At 40.3% G+C, this 16,820-nt stretch overlaps 1 protein-coding gene across 5 annotated transcripts in view; it reads left to right on the top strand.

Annotated features, from left to right (window-relative positions):
• The window catches only part of PDE11A (phosphodiesterase 11A), a 145,540-nt gene that overhangs the window by 14,628 nt on the left and 114,092 nt on the right, over nucleotides 1-16,820 (top strand). For all 5 annotated transcript variants that reach the window (XM_062004894.1, XM_062004893.1, XM_062004896.1 and 2 more), the window contains exon 2: nucleotides 9,090-9,248. In XM_062004894.1, the coding sequence (XP_061860878.1) occupies nucleotides 9,090-9,248 (159 nt within the window). The remainder of the gene's footprint in view (nucleotides 1-9,089; nucleotides 9,249-16,820) is intronic.

Below are 16,820 nucleotides of genomic sequence, written 5' to 3'. Positions count from 1 at the left end.
ATCTCAAAATGTAATATTTTCACTCTGTATTTTTGCACTACTAATTGTGTTTTTGAAGATGATAGTTTACCATCTCTTACAACGTACTGCATTCTGAAATTTTTTAAAGCACCTGGGTTTTCGTGAAGACACAAGACACTACTTCTAGTGCTTTAGTGTAAAATGTGTCAGTTTTGAGGAAAGAATTGTCTAAATGCAACTAAAGTAAATTTTTTTATGCCCTGAGATTAACAGCACTGCTACTAAGACTTTAGTACCTAGAGGTATAAACACACTTTGCAGCACTGTGACTCAATATAGAATAGGAATGACAACAAGAAATGTGAAGCAAATCTAATTTTAATAAGATCTGGCTTTTGCACTGAAAAGTGAAGTTGCCTTTGAATGTGATGCAAGAATCTATTTCTTATGTGCAGCCCTCAATAAATATGTGTAACCCTAGACACATTTGATGCCTTAGGAAAAAAAAATTCCAAACCAAAATACTTGTTGCTGTTACTTCAAAGAGCATCTTGTTGTTAGTATCTCTGCTCTTCAACATATTTTATAAATGTGTTATTATTTGGTTATAAGAAATGGATTTTTGTCATTCAGTCGTAAGAGAGGTCAATATCTGGTCTGTATTTCTTTTGAGACAGTGCATGCTTTATGATCAATAGGATTACACTTAATATTTTTATTCAAGAATTAAATAACTAAAAATGTTCATAGTTAATGATGCATTAGCATTGTTCATAAAACATAATTGCAGGTGGATACATGGTGACTTCCCAGACAGGGATAGTCTAGAAAGTAGTATATACCAGATCTGTGTTGCTCCTTCCCCTCTCTGCATCCTCTGGTTAAGGTGACACAGGATTCCTTCCAGCTTGTTACTTTTTTCATAGAAACCCCAGCATCTGCATACTTCACACATTATAAAAGGATGTCTGATGGACTGCAGACAGCTCTTTCATTAGCATATGCCTTGGAGGAGCTTTGGGCCCTCACCAGTGCCTGCTTGGCCCATGTGGGTATGCACATCTTTGCTGGCAGGAAAGTTTGACAGCAACATCTTCATCAATGACCTGGATGAGGGCACAGAGTGTACCCTCAGCAAGTTCGCTGATGACACCAAACTGGGAGGACTGGCTGATTCACCAGAAGGCTGTGCTGCCATTCAGTGGGATCTCAACCAGCTTGAGAGTTGGGCAGAGAGGAACCTCATGAGGTTCAACAAGGACAAGTGCAGAGTCCTGCATCTGGGAAGGAACAACCCCATGCACCAGTACAGGCTGGGGATTGAACTGCTGGAGAGCAGCTCTGCAGAGAGAGAGCTGGGAGTCCTGGTTGATAATAAACTAAATATGAGCCAGCAATGTGCCCTCCTGGCCAAGAAGGCCAATGACATCCTGGGATGCATCAGGAAGAGTGTGTCCAGCAGGTCAAGGGAAGTTCTTCTCCCTCTCTACTCTGCCCTGGTGAGGCCTCATCTGGAGTCCTGTGTCCAGTTCTGGGCTCCTCAGCTCAGGAGGGACAGAGAACTGCTGGAGAGAGTCCAGTGCAGGGCCACCAAGATGATCAGGGGAATGGAACATTTTTCATATGAGGAAAGGCTGCGGGAACTGGGGCTGTTTAGTCTGGGGAAGAGGAGACTGAAGGGTAATCTTATTAACATTTATAAATATCTCAAGGGTGGGTGTCAGGAGGTTGGGACATCCCTTTTTTCTATAGTAGCTAGCAACAGGACAAGGGGTAATGGAATGAAGCTGGAACACAAAAAATTCCAATTAACTATAAGAAAAAAGTATTTCACTGTGAGGGTGACGGAGCCCTGGCACAGGCTGCCCAGAGGGGTTGTGGAGTCTCCTTCCTTGGAGGTCTTTGAAGACCCGCCTGGACATGTTTCTATGCGACCTGATCTAGATGACCCTGCTTCTGCAGGGATTTGGACTAGATGATCTCTAAAGATCCCTTCCAAACCTACCATTCTATGATTTCTATTATTTCTATGAATATAGAGAGACAGTGAAGCAAGCAGTATTAATTAAGGTTGAAGAAGCTGAAACTGCGAAGGAACATGTGGTGGGCAGGAACCAGACCATAACTTCAACTACTGATAGTTTCCATAGCTGTGAAACCTGTGAAAGCCACAAGCAAGATAGCTCTGACCATCTATGGCCTGTGACAAGACCTGTGTTGCTGTCACTGAGCTGAGGAGGACCTTATGCTCATAGATGGCCCTAGAGCCATAAAAAAGGCACATTCACAGTGCTGAGCTTTGAGTGTAAGGAGCTTGTGCTTTGTCAAGGCATAAAATATGTTTACACAGTCTCTATTGTAGGCACAGACGTAGCTTGGACCAGCCAGCTTGAATAAAGATGGTAGGGATAAGTTAATGCAGCTGGCATGCTACTTCAGAAACAGGTGCTGCAAGTTAATCAATTGGGCCCTGGGTGATCTCATGGGCAGAAGCAGCATATAAGGAGGTAGCTAGCAAAGGAAGGGTGGCTTTGGGTCAACTCTGGTGGTTGTACTGTGTTGCCCCTGTATGTCTCTGCACGTGCATTACTTAGACCCTCTACGTCTTTGAGTGAATATTGCTTGCTCAACAACAACATTTGGTGACCCCGACGTGATTTGCTGATCCTCGGCAGAAAGCACTTGGATTCCTGCTGGAAAAGGCAAGTGATCTGAGTAAACTGATATAATGGGAAAAATGCTAAGCAAAGAGGAAAATCCTATTGACACCCTCCAGCATATCCTTGCGGAAAAAGGATTCAATTATGAAAGAGAGCCTTTGCTAAGACTTGTAAGATGGGGATAGGAAGTAGGTCTCTTTGTTTCCCCCCAAGAAGTATATGAAAAGGGACACTGGGAAAACCTAGGAGACATGTTGAATAATGCTATTGGCTTGTGTAAATTGGTATCATCCATTATACACCAGCTAGAAGCTGAGCGTGCTGCCGCTGCTGCCATGAAAGCAGAAGCTGCTGCACCATCTGCATTCCCAGTAGATGCTAAAAGATTCTTTGGAGGTGGTGACTTTATAGTACCATCGGCTCCACCTCTAGAAGAAAATACTCAGAGACTCTTCGGAGGGGATAATGTCGTAATACCCTCGGCTCCACCTCTGGAAGAGGAGAGCATGGATGTGAGCCCACCTCCCCCAGAACCCCCTAGAGCACCGTTCCAGGAGCCGAATACACGCATTGCTTTTCCTCCCCTCCCACCCACCCTTCACCATCCCGCCCCATCCCATCCTTCTGCTATACCTGAAGGAGTACCTGACAGAGAACGAAAGGTATGTTTTACAAATGATACTGTGGATATGCCGTTGCCCCTGAGCTCATCAATCCCTGAGTGTATTCCTCTGCCATCATCACCCCCAACATCTAGTCAAGATCAACAAAGACAATTATTAAAGGAAGAGTTAATACAACATGGAGAAGATATGAAACACACTTTGGCCCAGTTGGAGGAACTGATAGAAAAACCAAAAGCAACAGCTAATCAACTGTTGGAACGAATTAATGAATTAACCAAAACAAAGATTAAAGTTTCATCCCCACAGGTACTCAGAGACCCTCGGCCAGATGACTATGATCCGGCTAAGAAATGGAGAGGCCTCATACGTGATGCAGTAATCGAAGGCGAATTTATTCCAAAAGCCTTTCCAGTAATAACAGCACAAAGAAAACGACAATGGGCACCTTTAGATTGGAAATTGGTAAGAGAAGGCCAGAAAGCGGTAATGCAATATGGCTTGTCCAACCCATACGTTCAAACGTTACTGGATCATATTTTCGCCAGTGGGTTAATGACTCCATTTGACTGCCGGAAGCTTGCAGAAACTTTCCTGAAGCCCACTCAGGTATTACTATGGGAGTCTGAATGGGAAAAAAGAGTTGATCTGACAGTGGTGGAAAACATGGACTTAAAACAGGGAGATCCGCGGCGAGTCGTCACAGCAGACATGATGCTGGGTAAAGGACCATTTGCTGATCCTCAGGTACAAGCCCGACTGCATGAAGCTATCTTGCAGCAAACACAGACAGTGGCTCGCCAAGCATTTAAGATTGTTCCTGATATGGGGGTGCCAGTTCCCTCATATACAACTATTATTCAAAAACCTAATGAGCCTTTCATGACCTTCTTAGACCGTCTAAGAGCAGCTCTGGATTGTATACCAAACATGTCGGCTGAAGTAAAGGCGGAAATAGGGTTACACGTAGCAGTTGCTAATGCTAACCATGACTGCACAAAGATCCTGCAGGCTCTCCCGCGGACAGCAACTTTGGTCGACATGATAGAAGCCTGCTCTAGGGTAGGATCGTCAGCACATTTAGCTGAGGCAATGGCAACAGCATTGAAACCTTTAGTTCAAGCCCACAAAGGAGATCAGAGGCCAAAGTGCTTTAACTGTGGAAAAATAGGACACGTGAAAAATCAATGTCGGTCCAGACCATTGGTATGGACAAACAGCTCTGCCAGGCCATCTGGGTCCAATGGCAGATTTCATGGCAATTGTTACAGATGTGGCAAGTTTGGCCATAGAGCCACGGAGTGCCGCTCTCGAGTGGCCAGGCATACAGTGCATAAGGGAAACGGGTTGACGAGCGCAAAAAGAGTGAGCGCGATGACACAAAAACGCCCTTCAACACCAAGAGCTGCCTGGATGGCCTCAGATCAGCCACTGCAGGAAGCGCAGGAGTGGATGTGGAAACAGCAGTAGATGTAACCATCCACAACACAGAGGTAACAATTATCTCCTCTAACGTTAATGGACCCCTTGGCTATGGTTTAAGTGCTTTACTTTTAGGACGGGCATCGGCCTCTCGACAGGGTATTTTTGTGCTCCCCGGTGTAATTGATGCAGACTATGAAGGAAATATTGGAATAATGGTTAAAGTTTGGCAGCCACCAGTTCATATACCTAAAGGAACTAAAATAGCGCAATTAGTTCCTTTCAGAGCTAAAGTTCCTTTCGCAGGAAGTCGTAAGCGTCGAGACGGTGGTTTTGGATCCACTGGAGTACCTGAGGTAAGACTGGCGGTGCCGCTTTCACAGGGAAAGCCCACTCAGACGGTTGTATTCCAACATCCAAATGGGGAACACATGGTTGGGTACAACACATTACTGGATACGGGAGCAGATGTTACTATTGTTCCATTATCCTATTGGCCAAAAAGCTGGCCTTTAGAGAATTTAGACACCCCTGTTGTTGGAGTAGGAGGAATACAGATGACAAAAATTAGCACAGACCTGATTTCGGTATGCATACAGGGCGAAGAGAATAGATGTGTGCAAATTAGGCCCTATGTAATGAATACTTCAGTTTGGCTTTTGGGTAGAGACGCCTTAAGCCAAATGGGCTTTCGTTTGTCAAATGAAAATTTTTAATGGCGGCCATTGATGGGCGACCAATCCTGAAGTTAACTTGGCTAACAGATAAACCAGTTTGGATTGATCAATGGCCGCTAAGCAAAGAAAAGCTCGCCCACGTTCATGAATTAGTAAATGAACAACTAGAGAAGGGTCATATTAAGCCATCCACCAGTCCATGGAATACACCAATTTTTACTATCCCTAAAAAATCAGGGAAGTGGAGGCTGTTACATGATTTAAGAGCTGTTAATGCAGTGATGCAGGACATGGGTGCTTTACAGCCAGGATTACCCTCTCCTGCAATGCTTCCAAAAGAATGGCCCCTGTTGGTGATTGACTTAAAGGACTGTTTTTTCACAATTCCCCTACATGAGGATGACAGTGAGAAGTTTGCCTTTACAGTACTATCGATTAACAAACAAGAGCCAGCAAAACGATATCAATGGACTGTTTTACCTCAGGGAATGAAGAACTCGCCAACTATTTGTCAAACTTATGTTGCCTGGGCGCTGGCACCTCTGCGTAAAAAATACCCTCGTGTCTTATTTTACCATTATATGGATGACATCTTGATTGCAGGAAAAGACCTGGACCAGCATCGCATTCTACAAGAAGTGAACCGGCAGTTAAGCAACTCCAGGTTGGTGATCGCGCCAGAGAAGGTACAAATGCACGCCTCTTGGAAATATTTAGGTAATATTATCACTGATGCTCGCATTTATCCTCAGAAGGTGGCAATTAAAACAGATATTGCTAACTTAACAGACGTTCAAAAGCTGATAGGTGATATCCAATGGGTCCAAACCATATGTGGTATCACAAATGAGGATCTTGTGCCACTAATGCCTTTGTTAAAGGGCTCAGTAGAGGCTGATAGTGCGCGAAAACTGTCTCGGCAGCAAATCCAAGCAATAGAAAAAATAGGAAGCAAGATAGTCAATTACAGTCATCGATATGATCCTGACTTGCCAATTAACATTGCTGTGATAAGTCAAAACCAGCATGTAATGGCAATCTTGATGCAATGGGATTCAGTAGCGAAAGACCCATTGAGGATCTTGGAGTGGATATTTTTGCCATATAATTTACAAAAAACAATTACCACGAGGCTTGAGGCAATTGCAAAAATAATAGTTAAGGCGAGGAAACGTCTGCTGGAAATAGCAGGGATTGAGGCAGACATTATTTTCGTTCCTCTCACAGATGAGTTCTTGAACTGGGCACTGCAACAATCTGATGAATTACAGTGGGCCTTATTGTCATATCCAGGAACTATAAATAATCATTATCCGGCCCATAAATTGTTTTCTGTTAAATTTCAAATGGAAGACCGGCCGTTGAGATCAGCAGGACCTGTTAAAGGCCTGACTGTTTTTACCGACGCCAGTAAGATCCAAGCCAAAGCAGGAGTGGTTTGGTGGGAAAATGGAAAATGGCAAAATCTAACTGTTCACTCCCCAGGCAGTTCAGTTCAACTGCTGGAACTGATGGCTGTAGTTAAAACTTTTGAGAAATGGTCAGACGTCCCATTAAACATCATCTCCGATTCCCTCTATGTGGTCGATGCTGTCACTCGATTAGAGAGAGCGCTGTTGAAAGAAATCTCTAATCAGAATTTGTATAACTTATTTCTGCGACTCTGGCATCAGATAAATGAACGGCAAACTGCTTATTGGACATATTCGAAGCCATTCGGGCTTAAAAGATGGCCTATCAGTTGGCAATGAAATTGTTGACAAGATAGTGGCAGCTCGTTTATTGATACCTACGGGGCCAATAATTGACACATTTTCTCAAGCCCGAAGATCGCACGATTTTTTTCATCAAAGTGCGAAAATGCTGGCGAAGCAGTTTGACCTGACCATATCAGACACTCAGGGTATTGTTTCCACGTGCCCTGCATGCCAGAATCAAATCGGCCTAGGAGTAGGAGTCAATCCCAGGGGTCTGGCACCATTAGGTATATGGCAATCAGGTATCACTGTCTATGCTCCTTTTGGGCGATTTAAACGTATACATGTCACTATTGATACTTATTCAGCCATGGTTTGGGCCACAGCCTTAACCAGTGACAGTTCTCGAGACGTCATAAGACATTGGAGGAGTTGCTTTGCTGTCCTTGGTGTTCCAAGAGAGATAAAAACCGATAATGGCTCGGGATACATAGCCAGTAAAACACGTAAGTTTCTAAACTTATGGGGTGTTAAACATACTACTGGAATCCCAGGAAATTCCACCGGTCAAGCCATTATTGAACGGACACATCAAACCTTAAAAGGCCTTCTAGAAAAACAAAAAACGGGGGAAGAGGGGGTGAGTCCTCAAGACAGACGAATGAAAGCCCTTTATACAATGAATCATCTCAGAATTGTGGCAAACCGGAATGAACCACCGGCATTAACACACTTTGCCCAAATGAGTCGGGATTTGGATTTTACTGACAAACCTAAAGTTTGGTATAAGAATCCCACTACTGGAGAGTGGCAAGGACCTGCAGATCTGTTAACGTGGGGAAGAGGCTATGCTCGTGTCATTACAGATCAAGGTCCCCGATGGATTCCGGCAAAATGGATCAAGCCACATCAACAGAAAGGACTTAACTGTAAGACCAATGGAAAAAACAATCTTGAGGAAAGAACCAAGTGATCCACCCTCAATCCATCACTCTGTTAAAATGTAAACACTCGCAACTGTGGCACCACGTACGCTGCTGTAAATTCCTTCAGCTATAAAAGAATTAAAGAACTTAAGATGACCAACAGATGAAGAGATACTTCCATCTTACTGATAATGCTCACAGATCAGCATGCTAAAGGATCTGAAGAAAAGTCCAGAACTACATCAGGAAAAAGAAATATCAGTGGAGCTACCAAGACCTCATCCCTTCCTGCCAGTGTGCGTCCCTCCTACCAACACATATCAGATTGTTTATTTTGACTTTATGGATTTCTGTATTGTATTGTTCAGCGATGTAGCTGTTATTGACCTTTTGTTGTAAACTCATGGCCATGGGTAAAAATATTTATGTTTTCTTCATGTACCTTTAATTTTGAAATGTGTTGCTAAAGGCTGGCTGGTTCAAAAAAGAAAAAGGGGGGAATTGTAGGCACAGACGTAGCTTGGACCAGCCAGCTTGAATAAAGATGGTAGGGATAAGTTAATGCAGCTGGCATGCTACTTCAGAAACAGGTGCTGCAAGTTAATCAATTGGGCCCTGGGTGATCTCATGGGCAGAAGCAGCATATAAGGAGGTAGCTAGCAAAGGAAGGGTGGCTTTGGGTCAACTCTGGTGGTTGTACTGTGTTGCCCCTGTACGTCTCTGCACGTGCATTACTTAGACCCTCTATGTCTTTGAGTGAATATTGCTTGCTCAACAACAACACTCTATCCCATTTTTTCTCTTCTCATATTTACATTTCTTTTATGTTTAACTTACATGTTTTCCTGGTAGCCTCTTTGCTAGTTATCCATTTGGGTAGGTCATTCTTCGAAATGGAGAATGTGTAAATGTGGGACTTCAGTGAATACAACCTTGTGTTGGTCTGCTAAGAATTATTTTTTCTTAACTGAGAAACAGCAACTGATAACAATGAGGTAATAGTAGAGGAGTAACAATGTAATGCTACTGAAACTACTACTGAAGACATTGAACATCAAGTACTTTCTGCCTGAATAAATCTTAAGTGTATGGCATGGATGTTAATACTTATTTTCCTTTGAAGGATCGTCGCTTTAATGATGAAATCGACAAACTGACTGGATACAAGACAAAGTCACTCTTGTGCATGCCCATAAGAAGCAGTGATGGAGAGATTATTGGTGTTGCCCAAGCAATAAATAAGAATCCTGGAGGTGCCCCCTTTTCTGATGATGATGAAAAAGTAAGAGAACCTTTTTTTTTATATTTTTTCTTCCATAATTTAGGAGAATGTATATTTTTGTTGTTCTTAACATAAATTGTGTATTTGTTCTGTAAATGTGGGAGGTCCTGTGACTGAAACTTCAACTTAATGGTCTCTAAGTCTTATATAGACTTTTTTTCATGTAGTAGATCTTAATGAGGGGAAAACTGTTGACAGAGACAAGTGATTTTAAGTTAATCACCTTTAACATTTAGAGTGTTGTGCATATTTTTCATTGTTTGAAACATTTTTTTTTGTGAGACTAAGAATACGAATAATGTCTGTAAGTGGCAGCATACTCTGATTTGCTGTCCTGTGGCAGTAATTAAAAACTGATTGCCTTTTTTAAGTTTTAATATGTGAAGGAACCTTTTGCAGTCCAGGTAGGACAATTTTTGCCAAGTGAAATATTAGTGAGTGTGTTAAAGTTATGAGAGAGTAAAAAAAGGAGTACTGATTATTTTATGCCTTGTATTAGTTATAATTTTTCTGCCAATAAAAAGTTATAAGCAAGTATTTATTGCTATTTTTATTAGATTATTTAGCATAGCACAACTTTGCTCACAAGTGGAGATCTTCCAGCAGTTACTCTTAACACCTATTTACACGTGAAGAGCCAGCTTGCTTGCTCCTTAGCACTGTTTGCTTTTGATGTTTTCCTTAAATCTGTTTCAACATTATATTATGATCTGATGTGCTCTTGAGCTGCTTATTGACTTCTTGTTAGGCTTCAAGCTTCAGATTCTCGTTAAGACTTAGCCATTTGGATCCCAGTTGAAAGACTTGAATTATCTATTTTCTTTAAAATAGTCTCAATAAATAAAAGGATAAATTAGGCCACCAGTAAGAATAGTTTGACAGACTAACAGCTCCCCAACTATGCATAATACTGTATAGCCAACTTTAAAAAAAACTTGTATAAATAATAAATGTGGTTACACCTCATACCAACACTATTAGTAATTTTCTGAAACTGGAAAAAATAGTTACAAGAACAAGACTTGTTGTCATCTGTAAGGATATCTGGCATCGTTTTTCCCTTTGATCTTTTCTTCTAAGCGTGTGTTGAGTTACAAGGAAGAAAAAGTCAGTCCTACCTCTGTTAGTATCACCTATTCTAGCACCACATTAACAATGACTTACCTCTTCTGTGAAAAGCTCATAAAAACCTTTTTCCATAAAAATAACTTTCTATTTTGGTTTCTATTTTGGTATCTGTATAACTGATTCAGCATAGTGATTTAGTTTGAATCAATCAACTTTAAAAATAACTCTCAATTTTCAGATGCCACTTTTTCAATGATGTCCCAGTAGTTAAATTGTTTCTTTGTAAGTTACCTAAACTTGTGTAACTGTTAGATTGCTTCTGAATTACTTTTGATTCTTGAAAATCTCAGATATTGATGTATTAGCATACCATACAAATCTGGCAGTGTATGCTACAATGGGTAGCTAAGTGCAAATTCTTTGAATAGGCTTTTCTTCTGCACTTTTTATTAGTACTCTCTGTGTCTGTGTGAAGGGAATTATTTTTAAAATGCAGCCTTTATAATGGATACCCCATTCAATTAGCATACATTCAACTAGGAAAACAACGTACACATGTGAATTGTGTATTTGCATAACCATGTTCATGCAAATATTTGATGCCAGTACTGAGACTGTGACACTTGCTTCCATTCAGTGACTGCTAAATATTACTTATAATGAGCAAGTCGTCCATACTTTAATTGCCATCTCTATATTATTAGCTGTTTAAATCACTGTTAGAATGATAAGCCTGTATATTAGAACTCTTCAAGAATATATTATATGATTTTAGACATATAGAGTTTATGGAAAAATGAGAATATTACCATTATCACACTCTGTAATAGATCTTAGATTTAATGAAGCCTGACAGTCCATGTGCTGTTATTTCCAAATCTGTGCTTTTGAGTTTCTTCACTCACTGATAACCTAGAAATCGTGTTATACCCCTGGGAAGCAAGAGAGCAGACACTTCCAGGAGAATGTCTTGCAGAATTGGCAAACAGACTTTTTTATTAAAATATCATCAAAAGTGATTGTGAGGAAAGAGAGCAAGAGAAAACTGGAAAATCTTTCCAGAATAAGAAAAGAGCCATCGGAGTATCGAGGTGGTTTGTGTAGAAAAATGAGATGAGGTGAGTAGCTGGCAAAAGACATTAATTCAGCTTTATGCTGATGTTACAGTTTCCAAGAATTAGAATGGTTAGAAAATGTAAGTTACTCTTCATCCTCCTTGCCTCCAAGTCCTCTCAAAGAAACATCAGTATCATTTAAGTCTGATTCTTGTTTGCAAGTGTCTATCCTATCTTAGTATTAAGCAATTAAAATAATCTGTTGGGGTTTTTTAGCAAAGCTGAAAGACTATATTGTATAATAAAATGTCACTTGGGGGCACCACTGTCTTCAGCCAGTAGGAAACAAAGAATTATGTTTTCAATTAAAATTAAGTAGATGCTAGCATCATTTTTATGTACTCTTAGTTATTTTCAGGAAGTTATGAGCAAATAAAATATTTAAGGTTTTAGGGGTTTTTAATGGTCCCAAGCTGTAACCAAGTTTATATTTTGTAGTATGTAAAATGGAGTATTAGATTTCAAAGTTTCTCTAGTTTTGTTTTTCGTGGCAAATTTTAGGTTTTTCTCTTACATCTCTGACCATGATGATAACACTACTGCAGTAATAATTAAGCAAAGTGATTTTTCCACAGGTAAGGGTTGTTTCCCACTGCAAAACTTCTTATCCCTTTTGGTATAATGGATGTTTCAGCAAATTCATTCTTTAAGTGTAGAAGTAGACTTGACAGCCACTGACATGAGGGAAAATGTTCTGTCTCACAATGTGTTTTATCTCCCCAACATTGGTGGCTCTGTTGAACAAACTGATTTCAGAGATTTCTAGTTTGAAAAAAACCAGTAATGGAATCTTATTATTCTTGTATAACAGTTGTCACTGTTACATTATGTGGTGTAGTTGCTAGCTTTTTAGAAAAATAGGCAGGTAATATACGTCTACATGTATTTTGCAAATGAAGATACCAGTTCATCTGCACAGACATCAAGTGGGAAGATTAAAAACCCAAAGTCCCGGAAGAACTGTGTCTTGCGTGCATTCCCAGTACTGTCCTGAAGATTCATTTAAGTATTTGCGCTGTTTGCTGGTGAGTCATACTTGTTCTAGGACTGTCGGGAACCTCATCCTAACAAGAGCTTGAGAGTCTGTAGTTCAGATTATTACATGCCCTGTACAATCTTCTGAGATGCAGTGTCAAAAGAAATCTGATACTCCATCAGAGAGGCTTAACAGCAGCAGCAGCTCCACTGTCACTTAAACTGGTATCCTGGTTCTCTCTGGCTTTGATGTCCTCCTATCATGAAAGTACTGAACTGACTGTGGGGAAACTACCTAGGGCAGCGAGCTTGAATTAAAACCTGCTGCTTTTCCTGAAAAGCAAGAGTTTCAATGCAGTGAGACCGCTCCTGGGAAGGGGAAGGAAGGACTGGATTTGGTTGTCTGTGGATAGTTTTATTAGTTTGATTCTGGTCTCAAGTTGCATCAGGGGAAGTTTAGATTGGATATTAGGAGGAACTTTTTCACTGAGACAGTTGTTAGGCACTGGAATGGGCTGCCCAGGAATGTGGTGGAGTCTCCTTCCCTGGAGATATCTAAAGACAGTTTAACAGGTAAAGCAAAAGCTGTGTGTGCAAACAAAGCAAAATGAGGAGTTCATTGGCTGCTTCGCATCAGCAGGCATCTGCCTGCTGTTCAGCCATCCCCAAGAAACTGGGATTCTATGAAATGTAATGGTTACTTGGGAATAAAAATGCCATAACTCTGAACATCTCTCCTCTTCCTGCTTCTTCCCCTAGCTTCATATGCTAAGCATGATGTCATATGGTATGGGATATTCCTGGGATCAGTTGGGGTCAGCTGTCCTGACCATGTCCCCTCCCATTTCATGTGGACCCCTAGCCTAGTCACTGGTGGAGTGCGAAGCAGAAAAGGCCTTGACAGTATAAGCACTACTCAGCAATAACGGAAACATCCCTGAATTATCAACACTGTTTCCAGCACAAATCCAAAACATAGTCCCACACTGGGTAGTACTATCGTGGCCAAAACCAGAACAAATTGGCATAATCCTCAAAGATATCATGTAGCCCATATGTTACTTACACCCCAATTCAAGAGACAAATTTGCTGAAAGAAGGCAGAAAATAACAAAGACATTTGAAGGACGAAGGTGCTGAAGTGCTACAACTCTGGGAAAACTCTAATGGTCTATTAGGCACAGTTCTAAAAAAAGTACCTGCTACACAAATTAAATCATAGCAACTGAATCCTCTTGCTAAGGAAGTTTAAAACAATTTGTCACAAGGATATTGGTTTGACATGACTGGTTCACAACCAGTAGCACCAAATGACTGCAGTGACAAATATTTGAATGGACTTCTTTCAGTCTTGCATACATTCAGTCATACTTTCAAGTTAAGCTGAAAGTCTAGATTTCCTTTTAATTACAGAACTCTTTAAGTCTCAAACACACACACACATATTTGTGTCAGTACCTCTGTTTTGACACTGGCAGTTAATATTTGAATTGGAACCTTTATCACTGAGGTATCAAAACACATCTTAGATGTCTCTTGCATACTATTTTAGCGAACTGTTTATACAAATATAAATATGTCCTTTCCCAGGATCAAGAGCTAATTTGTTGCAGTATGTGTATGGTATGTATTACCCTAAAGCCTTGATACCTATTTGAATCCTCTAGATGCTATCATAAAACAAATAAGCATGTTTTCAGATTTGGAATCAGGAAGGGTTTATCTATAGAACAGGTTAGTGAAGATTTTAATGTTTTGTTTTGGGTTTTTTTTTTTGTGGGGACTGGAGGGTTTTTTTCCTTGTATGATGGATGGGAGTGAGGAAGGTATCTGGATTCTTGCTACAATTGCCAGCAGGAATCTGAACTTGTTGGCTCTTCCCATATTTCCTTTGCTTCCATCGTCTTAATACACAGAGACTTGGGAAAAAAAAGCTCTTGCCTGAAAACCTAGTCTGCCATTTGGCTATTGATCGTAATATTTGACTCAGACCTCAATAAACAAAACCAAAGAATCTCTGCTGACTTCATGGGCTTATAAACATCAAACCCCTGTCTGTTTCTACCACAGGAGCATTTAATTAAATGCAGACCCCCAAATACATTTTATGGAGTTTAAATTCATCTGAGTCAGATCACTGTATAGAACTTTTGACTTCTGTATCCTTCTGCTGAGTGCAATTGGGCTCCAATAGGCTGAATGCAGTTTTTGTGGTAGACTGTGCCACTGATCAGATACGTCTCTGATATCTCTATTCATTACACATAAAGATGACTGCTTAATTCCTTTTTTAAACATTCACTGAAAGGTCAGAAAACTGGAGAGATTGTTATGCTCCCCACTCCCCTTTCCCACACCCTCCCCCCCGCCCAGCATAACAATGGTTAATATCCTTCAAGTTAATTGTTTTTCATAGGATATTTTTTTTTCAGCTACTTAGCGTCTGAAGTCAGTTCTGAGCTTGAAAAAGGTGATTAGATTTAGAAATAGTAGTCTGTCCTGGAAAATGAGCCATGAGATAGAATAAAACTTTAATATTTGTTGGGTGCCTGTGGTTGAAACAATCTGGTTGGCACACATAAATACCCTGTATTCAATTCTTCCCATGATAGACCTAAACTCTGTTCAGCTCTGCAAGAACTGTGTTGAATTTAACCATAGGATGGGAGTTGCTGTTTTTATGCACCCAAAGCTATGCACAGGTTATGTTAAATCTATCCAGTAAATGCATTAGCTGTTCTTTGTGTCTGTTTGATCAACTATTTCAAATAGATTAGAGAATCATCAGGGTAGCATTGTTGTTAGGTGACCTCTACAAGTGTGTAAGGACTTAAGATATTTTCTTTGTCTAAAACAGGCACACAGAGCCCTGAGCCTTTAACAGCCTGATGGTAATAGTGCTTTACAGCCTGAGTTAAGTTTTTTTACTGTTCTGTTTGGCAATTTGTGGAAGCAGCCTGATTTTCCTGGGAAATCACAGCCCTTTTCAGGTGTATGAAGGCATTAAGTATTTGTATCTACTGCAGCATTTGAGAACATGTTGCTGCTTTCCTTCATGCTTAGTTCAGTCTTGTTATAAAAACCTATAGTTGCAATTATTTTTATTAATTATGTCCCTGTTTGACAAAACTCCAGAGTAATTATGAGGATAAGTGATCCATTAGAGACATTAATTATGAAGCATTCAGTAATACCTTGGGTCTAAGTCTTACTAAGAGACTTCTGAGTCTCCCTGCAAATTCTGAAGCATAAAAATAGCCCTGGAGCTTGTGCTCTGTTTTCCTCTTTCATTGGTATTCACAAGGGGTTGCAGCAGGCCTGGAGAAAGGAGTCCAGATCTCTGCTGATCAAACACATGAAGAGACTTTGCAGGAAGACAGGTAATGCAACAAAATGCCACTATCATGGATACCTTTGTGCAACCATACTATGTTGTTAAGTAAGCAGCAGAGTAGTGTAAAAAAGCCAAGAATTCTGCAGTTATGGTGGTAATTTTCAGACACTTTGCTAACTGGAAGCTGTGACATTAATATTACTATTGTCTGTGGTTTTTTAGTACTGTGTTAACAGAATTTTCACTTAAATCCTTTGAATACCAAAACAAAAATAATAGAAGGGCTCAGGAGGATTAGAACTTTGTTTGGTTGATCTGTAAGCAGAAAAACAGCTGGCCATAAAATAGTTTGAGGCCTTTAATGTGTATTTATGTCACAGTGTAACTCTTAGGCACTGTCTATATAAGAGATTGATTGTCTATATAAGAGCTTGCTTTTTTGGAGAAAACTTGTGTTATTATATTACCTAAGGAATAAAGTTTTATGTTCAACTGTCTTCATTTTCTTGGTAAAACTCCTTTAAATCAACTTAGCTTATTTTGATCAAATGGCTCATTAGAAAAAATCTTGTTTACTTCAAGAGAAATCTACCCTCGGGCCTTGTTATGGAAGCTTGTAAGAGGAAACCTTTCTGGTTGAGAGCTGGTGAAGCCTTCATTTCTGATAGCTACTGGAGATACCTACTTCTGATACCTACTCTGTGGGCTGGATAAGGGGAGGACTTTGTCCCTAGTGAAGTGTCTTCTGAAATTCTGTCAGTCTGTTCAGTTCTCCATTGCTGTTCCTCCTAGTAACTTCAAGATTTTACATACTTTAAGAAAATAGCATTTCTCATCTCCTGTGAATTGCTTATCTTTCCTGAAGCAGAGTGAAATGTTCGTACAGCAGTTTCTGCCATCAAAAGTATTTCCCACTGGAATAGTGATGCTGAACCTGTCTGTAGTTATAGGTTACATGATAAGATACTGAAAACTGCTTAGCAAATAATTTTGCTAAAAATTAAGGCAACCTCTGACCTTCAACATGTTATTACAGACTTTATAAGAAAGTGTAATTAAAACAGTATTTTCCTTCTAGCA

This window comes from Colius striatus, chromosome 11, assembly GCF_028858725.1.
Source record: "Colius striatus isolate bColStr4 chromosome 11, bColStr4.1.hap1, whole genome shotgun sequence".
Lineage (NCBI taxonomy): Eukaryota > Metazoa > Chordata > Aves > Coliiformes > Coliidae > Colius > Colius striatus.
This window is presented reverse-complemented; position numbering and strand designations above follow the sequence as displayed.